The 9,999-nt window shown below is 41.4% G+C and overlaps 1 protein-coding gene across 1 annotated transcript in view; it reads right to left on the reverse strand.

Annotated features, from left to right (window-relative positions):
• The window catches only part of NECAB1 (N-terminal EF-hand calcium binding protein 1), a 145,917-nt gene extending 136,160 nt beyond the window's left edge, over positions 1-9,757 (reverse strand). Inside the window, exon 1 of the mRNA XM_006034581.3 lies at positions 9,596-9,757. Coding sequence (XP_006034643.1) covers positions 9,596-9,757 — 162 coding nt within the window. The remainder of the gene's footprint in view (positions 1-9,595) is intronic.
• Positions 9,758-9,999: the final 242 nt, after the last annotated feature.

The following is a 9,999-nucleotide window of genomic DNA, read 5'->3' on the forward strand; positions in this document are numbered from 1 at the left end:
CTCCCTGCACCTTTTTGTTGATGGCCTCCCCAGCCATGGTCCTACCAAGTCCTGGGACCTCCTGGTCAACCTCCTCCTGGCCCTGGCCCAGCTGCCAGCTACCTGACCAGGAAGGAGGCCCTGGCTGGGAGGACCCCAGGGGACTTGCAGAGCTGCTTTCCTGTCCCTCATCTGTTCACATCTCAGGACAGTTTCACCGGCCAGTGTGCACTGGCTCCTTGGACTTGGTGAAGGACCCATGGGCACTGTCTGGTGTGCTCTGCTCAGTAACCCCCCTTGGTGCACTAGTTTTGAACCTTGACTTTTACTCCCACCCCTGTTTTATCTTTTATTTGTCCCACAAATTCAATTGGCATGTATGCAATAAACTTCTACTAATGGTAGGGGCTAACTGATGCTCCATGGGCCTAATGCCCATGTTCCTGATAGGTGTCAAATAGCTCTGTCCAAGTGGTAGAGAGGGGATGCTGAAAGGGAGAGGGAACTGGGGCTAGCCAGGGTTTTTCCCACTGTTCCTCTCTCATTTGTAGCCTCCAGCACGTAAGGTCTAGGAAGTTTTGATTCAGAGGCCATGCCTATCACTCCCAGGGTCAATAGTTTACTGATACCCCTTTTCCCCAGAAATGTGTAAAATCTTTTACAGAAAAGATTTTACCTTTCTGTAAAATCCCCCCTTTCTAGCATGCATGTCTTTCAAAGGGAGGTTTATAAGTGACTGGTGTATTTCGGGTTGCTGCAAGACATGCAGCCAGAGCCTCCTACATCAGAATTGGATCCCTTCCCTCCCTTTTTCTTGATACCCAAAGCCAGTGCAAATGTATGATCCAAGTGGTAGCTAAGAACAGGTGTTTTCTTCCTTGTTTAGGATTGTTTCCTTAACTTTCCCAGTCAGCTAGCGGAATTCTTGTAATTTTTCAGGACTCTGAGAACAAACCGGCTCTCATTACAGAGTGCATTTACAAGGCAAGGTACTGTAAGTAGCCTTGACAATGGGTTTCAGTAGGCGTCGAGTGATGGAGGGCTATTACTCTTCCTATTAGAGAGTTAGTTGTAATTGGGTTACTTTCTATCTGTATTAGAACATATCCCATGACCCCAATTGCATACGGTGCCATGGACAGTGGGGCCAGAACCAAACAAGTATGACAACCCATAGACCAGAGCTCACAGGAAATCTCAGGAGACAGGTAAAACAGACAAAGAAAGGGAGTGGGGTGCCAGGGCGAAGGTAAAGGACTCAGGTGGGAGCCTGCTACATTCTAGTGCAGAAACGGAAGGAAGAGACAGAGTCCCTCTTATGTGAGCTATCTGCATCTGCTTTGGAGCACCTGGGCTGTCTCCTACTAGGGGGACAGAGCCTCAGGCTGCTTCTTTCTCAGGCAGGATTGGAAAATGCCAGTTAGACTCAAAAGGAGCTTATTTCTGCACAATGAGCAGTAATCTTGACTGGACCCTGACATAGTTACTGTCAGATGGCAGCATGGAGCCACATCAAGCAGTCCCCTCTCCAAAGCTGCAAATATTTTGGCAGTTCCACTTTTCAGTATATTTGCTTGTGTTCAGAGTTTTTCCCCCTTAGCTTATGGAATTCTTTCTTACAATTTTTCAGGGCACTGATAACAAACCAGCTCTTATTACAGGGTGCACTTACAGGGCAATTTACTTTAAGTAGCATTTACAATAGGTTTCAGTAGGCAGTGAGTGATAGAGGGTTATTACTCTGCATATTAGAGAGTTAAAGATGTACTGAGAGTATTTGCTTAAATTTCCATAATTTCTACCAGTTTAAGACAGCTTCTAAATAATATTTTAATGCACCATTTCACATTTAATAGAGCGCCAATTTGCACATTTTCACAGCAGCACCACTGTGTTGCTTTTTTCTTGCCAGCTTTCTCTGCTGGAGTTGCCTGTCCAAAGAAGTAATACAATGTTAAAAACCCTCCATCAGGATCTTGTACAAACCATTTGGAACACACTTCCTATGCTTTTCCATCTCTTCTGCTTCATCTCTTTTCTTGTTTCAGTTGAAAATAAGATTTAGGAGAGATATAACTCTCCAAAGAGAGGGCCATTACAAAGGGGGCAAAAATAATTATTTCAATTACAAGTGATTTGAAAAGGGCAAAAAAGTGCTCTTGTGTTGCTTTTGCTTCTTTTTAATGTGCACTGAAAGCCTTTTCTTTTCAAAATGACCTTTTTTCCCAAGATACGTGTAGAAATCATGGTCTGTCAAGCCTGGAAGACTGTATGAGCCTCAAAGGACTAGTATAATGAGACAGACACCAAGGTAGCCAAAGAGCAGAAGTTGAGCAATTGACAGGAGAAAGTATTTTAGTCAGGCTATTTAAAATCTTTGGGGGATTTTTGTTAGCACATAACAGCAATAAATCATGTATTTTTAGCTTCAGTTACTAATTACAATTTTGAAGAAAATAAGTTGTCAAAGAGACAGTTTTAGATGTAAGCGTTAAATTTCAACTAGTAGAGGTCCTACATCATAATCAAGGGACACAAGACGTAGATCTTTTTGCTACTAGCAATCTGGTACAGGAATTATACTGTTTTTTTGTAAGGGGAAAAACTCTAAAACTGGCTACTTTTTTCTCTTAAAGATTGTTGCACATTAGATTTCCATTTAGAAATGAACCCACTGTACTAAGGTCAATCAAAACATACAAATAACACGAAAGGAAGTGGCAAGCTAATACTTAACAATTTTTCACTCCTACCTGAGAGCCGATTAGCATTGCACTTAATATGAAATGGGCTGTGCTGTTATGGCAGAAAATACCATCTGCAGTTATCTGGATAAAAAGACCTCCTCTATGCAGTCTCTAATGATGCATCCAAATCATTCCCAGATGGTTAGCAATGTGTGTTGTTTTTCTGTTGTAGCAAAACACACTGTATAATGATGATATCAAAAACCACGGCTCCAAATGCATTAAGGCCAGCTCCACTTTCCAGAATCCAGGTAGAGTGAGTAGGCAGGATGATAGTGACACACATTAGGAGTTGGGAAAGAAGGCATCCTTGCGCCAGACACTCAGCACCAGATCTGCTCTGTAACTGTTATGTCATCTTCAGGTGAGCCAAAGTTGTGTGATTCTGCAAACTTCAGTGGCAGGTGCATCTGCTGTTATCAGCCTTTTCCACACAAAAACCTGCTCTACCCAGTGATGCCATGTGAACCACAATACATGAATTATACAGCACAGGCAAAGCAGATGCACAAAATCTTTCCATCAACAGGTGATATTACCTCTTTCTTTATATACCGGGCTTGGTGTCCTTCGTGAGTTCCCTTATAATAATCTTCAGTTTGAGTACTGAAGTGCATCCCATGCCTGGTTCCTTGACAGTTTTTGTTGTCCATCAGCTATAATAATATAGACCGGCACTTTCAGAAACCATCTTAGGGCTAGTGTGTGCCTGGCACTGGGATTGCATGTAAAATAGAATTGCTGCTGAGGCCACCCTCATTCTCTATCCCCTTGTGTACAATAGGAGTGAGAAATTGACTCTCTCTGTTGCTCCAGGCTTCCTGCTGTGGTATTTGGAGAACAGCATGAAGGATGAAATGTAGATCCACTTCTACTTCGCATTGGATGGCAGAGGTAAGGAAGCAAAGAAACCATGCTACCTCCTCATAAAGAGTGTTATTTCTGGAAAGCCCTAGAAAAATTCTGGCTGAGTCATAAAGAATTTATACAGGAGAGCTCTTCTTATACCACAGGATATATATGAGCTGTCTTAAAGCGATTTATGTGCAATCTGCTGAAGGAAGGGCCTGGTATTCAACACTAAATGTGTACATTCAATCACTATGTTATTTGATCTCCTTCTATAATTTATATACTTTTGTACTCTTTATATAATTGTGTAAGTCACCTAGTCTTTCTGTGCTTCTGTTTCCAATCTCTAAAAGGTGAATAATGCTACTTGGAAGGATGTGCCGAGGAAAGATACATTAAAGGGGGTGCAGTGCTCTGAGGCTACAGCAACAGGGGCCATATAAATCATAGAGAATCATAGGGATGGAAAGGACCTGCAGAGGTCATCTAGTCCAACCTGCTGCCTAAGGCAGGATCATTTCTACCCAAACCATCCTATACAATCCATAATCTAAACTTGACATAAGACTATTGTAAACCCTGACACAACAAAGACCTAACACCCTAACCTGGCACAGGTAAAGCAAGGGAACCATGGCAGCCAATGTCCTGTTTTTATTAAAAGTCTATAATGCTCAGGAGAGCCAAGGTAGAGGGCCATGCCTCCTGGTACAGAGGAAGGCAAGAACCCCCACAGTCTATACCAATATGATCATGGGGTAAAATTACTTCTGACCCCACATATGACAATCAGTCTGACCCTGAGCAGAGGGGCAAGACCCTCTGGCCAGAAAACTCTGGCTTTGGCCGCAGCAGGAGCCTTGTTACACCACACTCAAAGTCTTCAGCCTTGGCTGTAGCCAACACCAAATGCCTCTGAGGGAGGTTTAAAAACACCCTAACACGTGTAGCAGAAGGGGAGCAGAGGGAGGTAGGGGCAACCAGCAAAAGCCAGAAGCATGGGAAGTACCCATAGTAGAACATAGGCATAGCTACACCTAGATCATCCCGAACCAGTGGCTGGCCAACCTTTTCTTGAACATCTGTAGTGATGGAGAGTCCATAACTTCCCTAGGCAGTCTGTTTCACTGCCTCACTGTTCTAACAGTGATGAAGTTTCTCCAGATATCCAGTCTAAACTTCATTGCTACAACCTGCAGCCACTGGTCCACATCCTTCTCTCTGCAGCAAGAGAGAAAAGGTGCTTTACCTCTTCTTTATGGAATCCCTTCAAGTATTTGAAGACTGCTATCACATCCCCTCTTAAGCACCTTTTCTACAAGCTGAGCATGCCTAGCTCCTTCAGCTTCTCCTCATATGACTTGCTTTCCAAATCCTATATTATCTTTGTTGCCTGCCTCTGGACCTTCTATAAATTCCCCACATCTAACCCAGATAGAACAGATGTATATCAAATATTTTGCACGTGGTATCTTCCATATTGCATAGGTGTAGAGTGTAATAGACACATTTCTTATGTTGTTATGAAAGAATAGATATGGCATGTCAAAGATATGGGCCATGACCCTATCACCTGGCCCATGGGTCTTGGACTGGACCTGCATGCCACATTCAATATGCCCCAGACTGGGCCACATGCTGCACAAAACACACAGGGCTGGGGCTGGTGCATGTGCTGCACATGTCATGCAGGACTGGTCTGGGGTATGCACTGCATGTAACACCCATGACACATTGGGTCCATGCACTCTGAATCCAATGTGCGGGGCCAGTCTGTGGCCTGATCCAGCCCATGGACCAGTGCCACGCTACTTTTCCAGTCAGCGGGGCCTGATGAGTTTGATACCCCTAATTTAGATATTAGTTTATGTACATATTACATAAACAGAGTCAACTCAAGAATTCTTAATAAGAATTTTTTTTACTGGCATACAGTGGTAAACTTTATAGCAGGTAGGATGTTATTTATTTACAGCTTTGTCTCCCATCTGGACATTCTGCTTGTGACCAGCTCTGTAGGAGTATTTTGGAAGCACTCTAGTAAAAGTGATTGTAATAAGGTTTCTGTCAGAGATTCTGGCCCCTGTTGAGAAAATGCCTGCTGTGTGTTAGAATAGCTCTGTTAGATATTTACATATAGGATCTGAGTGAAGGAACAAAGGCACAGTTCAAAACAGGAAACTGAATCAGATACATAACAATGCCATGTCATAGTACATTTCGATTTGCACAATTAACAAAGGGAAAAGTGCCTATTGTTCACATATGGCTGACAATATTTCTAGTAACTGTTTTAGAGAGTGTTTTCCATCATATACCTTAGGAGTTAACAAGGAAGAAGAATAAGAGAAATTCCCACTAGTCCCAAATCCCATTTCATGATGTAACATCCACTACATCTTGAATGTAGAAAGGATTTAGTGAATTTTGCTCCTACAGTATATTCTGAGTTTGAGGAAGGAAATTTTGGGGTTGAGACAACTAATCTCCCATTTGTAAACATTTCAGCTTACCAGGCAATAGAGCATGTTAATGAGCAGGTTTTCAAAACTGCATAATAAACATAACACATAACGAATCAGCAAGACAATGACAGGAACTGAACTACAGTGAAAGACCTCACCTAACTGAGATGGTAAATCAAATGTTTGGGATCAATAAAGCAACATCTTTCAATTATAATGATAGACAAAGGACTCAATTAAGATTACAATGATGTCAAGTTGCTACAAGAGAAACTTGAAACGTTCCACTTGTTTACAGCTTCCAACGATTTGCTGGTATGTATTTCTATGGGACATATTGTGCCAGAAGATAATGTATTAGACATTCTGAATGCACATGACAAAGGAAGAGGAATTGTGAATACTATTATCCAGAAATGTCTTACTAAGATGCTACTGAGAGCTTCTGTGCAAACATACCTAAATCAAAGCTGGAAACCTTCAAGGATAAAAAGTCAACTATGAGACAGTGCAGCAAAATGAAACAGATGCAGAATGTAAAGGAGATGCAGCAAAGGCTACTTGCAGCAGTTGCAGCAGGTAAAAGGTTCAGTGTGTACTCTCTCTTATAGCACAAAATATCTGGATCCCTTCTGTCACTTTTTAAACCTGACAGATCACTTAATTTGGCTGACAAAGCAGTCTTGTCATGGATTTTGACTGGAAATAAAGCAGTAACTATTCTGCCAGATGGTACTTCCAAGAAATCAGCTGTTATTATCAACAGTATGGCTCTTGTACAGAAATAAGAAAGCTGAAAAATACATGAACATTTTGAGATTTGGCCAAATCCTTTATGCAACAAGTGTTTGCAGAATATTCCAATACATACAATCAAGTTGACATTTTCTTCAGTCGATACATATCACTATCCATAAAGTCAAGCACAAGAATGTTAAGGACTCAAACTACTAGGCCAATCTGCAGAATCATTAGCGGCAGATCTCTTTCATTACCAGGATCATACAGTAGTTTCACATCCTTACCAACAAATAAAGAAAACCTAGTTAATTTTCTAAGTGAGGAGCTTCTTAAAGAATCAAGCCAATGTTTCCGAAGTGAATGAGTGCTCATTGTTGGTGGTTTTGCTGATGGAAAAGCAGAGCACTCTGGATCATGTGACATTTTGCAACTGCATTCAAAGCAAGAAGAGGCAGACACAAGAATACTCTTACACAGCAAATATGCAGTCATTCAGAGATACTCCTCTCTTGTATTACTCTTCTCTAGTATTCTCCTGTGATGACACAGATGTACTGGTCCTTTTTCTATGGTAAATCTTGCACCTGAAGTTTGGATGAAGGGAAGTAACCCAGTAAGATTCATTCTAGTTCATGTTATTGTGTTAGAATTGCCTGAGCCAGTTCATGTATCTCTATTTAGATTCCACAGTGTCATTGGTTGTGACACCAACAGCCAATTCAGTGGTCACACTAAAAAAACTGCTTGGAAAGTGTACGTTCAACATCCACATCTATTGGCAGGTCTAGGAAGTAGGCCTGATGTAGATGAGGATTTGTACAGTTGTGTAGAAAAGTTTGTAGTTTTGCTGTGTCAGCCATCAACATCTTTGACAACCCTTCTGGATGTTAAAGTGAAATTAATCCATCAAGTAAAAGCTGTGGATAAACTTCTGCCTATGTACGACTCCTTTGTGCACCATGTACATAGAGCCAATTATCAAAGTCTTGTTTGGCAAAATGTGCTTGAACCATTGCCATCACCTGACCAGTATGGTTGGCAAGCTGAAAATGACAAGTTATGTTCCTATCATAACACGCTTGAACCATTACCAGCAGAATACCTTTGGATAACTGGAAGCAAGTGCAAGATGGAATGCTGTGAACCAGCATACTTGTGCAAGCAGGTGAATATGACATGCACTCCCAGCTGTGAGTGTTATGAGACAGCATGTTGCAATCCATATAATAACTGTACTAATTCAGAAATGGATTCAGAAACAGATTCAACTGATGAAGAGATCTGAAAAAACGCAATTACCCATTGTATTAATGTTATATAAATCATTGTATTGCCATTATATTACCATTGGATTAGACAGTTACATTTTCCTATTGCCTAGAGCTGAACATATGTCTGTGTGTCTTATTGCCATTGAATTATGTATTATTAATATCTGACTTCTCTGCATTCTATAATAAAAAAATGTATTGTCTTGTTCAGTATAGCTTGAACAGGTAGGTTAGCCTAAATTATGTTTTCAGTACTGTAGGCCTGTTATGAAATTTGTAGTGATAGAATTTGTGAGGATCTAGTATTAGAGTATTGTTTACTAGTTTTTTAATTACACTGAGCCAATACATACATGCTTATGTGTCAGCCATCTTGGAATCCAATATGGCTACCATGATTGAAAGATTACTGTTGATCTCATTGGCTCATACAAGGTTGGCTTCATCACTGGAATTAATTTGCTAACCCTAGTGGGAGCTGAAAGATTGACCAAAATGTGAATTCATGGCAGCCATCTTGGATTCCAATATGGTGGCTACACACACGAGTTGCCAGATTGGCAACATGACTTTTCTGACATAGGTAGACCACATCTACCTGAAACACACTGTTGCTGCTTGTGGCAATGAGTTGCCTATGAGAACAAAATGTAGAGACCTTTTGGGTCCGTTTGTATCCTTCTCTAGAAAGGAGATTTTTTGACATACATATCACAGCAAAGAGTCAAGTGACAATGCTATGATGCTTTTTTGATGGTCTGGCTCCTACAGCTCACTAAACTGGTTTAGGGAAGAAAGTTGTGGGCTAAAAGAACAAAGCACTTAGCTGGATTCAGTCCCTTAAGGACAGAAAGAGAGACAGATTTAAGAGGAACAGATGGAGGCCTGGCCCTGTAGTGGTTAGGTGATGGGGTAAGATAGATGTGCCTAAGACTCTGGATAAGACTGATATACATGTAGATCTTTTGATGTTTTATATAGCCCGGGTACACACGCCAGTGGAAGGGATGGGGTAATCAGGCAAGAGTGCTGAGAGAGGGACCTGCCGCCTGGGAGCAGTTCCCTCTCCTATTTACAGAGTCAAGCTGAGACAAAGCACTTAACTATATATACATTTATTGTCATAATAAATAAATATGAATAAGAAACATTAAATATTTACAGTAAAATTAGTATGTGACACCATATACAATAACCTGCAATCAATATATGGCATCACTTCGAAGGACTGCAAAACATAAACCAGGTGATTCACAACATATGCAATAATTAACCCTCCTGCACAGAATAAGCATTAACACTTTAGAACAGTTAAGTCAAGGCATTGACACAATAAACATCTATGAGCATCAACTTAAATAAACCCAGGTAAGCTGAGACAGCAATACCATAGACATACACAGGCAACAATACAGGTAAGTTCTGATAATAGGCAATAAACACATATAGGCAATGAAGACAGATAAACCCATATAAACTCCCTTAAGGAGTACCCATAACTATATTAACCTCTATAGTACTGTGGAAAAGTTGGGGGTACCTGCTTCAAGGAGGGTCCCAACCGAAGAGATCTGTCCAGCCGTTGCAGCCCAGCTGTGCTCTGGAGGGATCTCCCAATCTGCTCCAGTGGAGTCTTATCAGCCCGCCGGGTGAACCGAATTGGCTTAATTACGCCGCCAATTGATTGTGGCTGGTGCTCCATTATACCGGCAGGATAGCAATTAATGGGCAGCAGAAGAAAAATCACTCGATCGCTGGAGTCGCGATCGAGAGCCCCAGAAGGTAAACGGGGAAGGAGAGAAGCCCCAGAGATCCCGAACTGCAGGCAGAGAGAGAGAGAGGAGAGAGAGAAAACGCTGTCAGGATTTTTGAGTTTTCTTTATTTTTCTTTTCCTTTTCTTTTATCTGGCCGCACCTTCCATTTGAATAAGCGGCAGTTGGCTT

The sequence above is a fragment of the Alligator sinensis genome, unplaced genomic scaffold (assembly GCF_000455745.1).
Source record: "Alligator sinensis unplaced genomic scaffold, ASM45574v1 scaffold946_1, whole genome shotgun sequence".
Lineage (NCBI taxonomy): Eukaryota > Metazoa > Chordata > Crocodylia > Alligatoridae > Alligator > Alligator sinensis.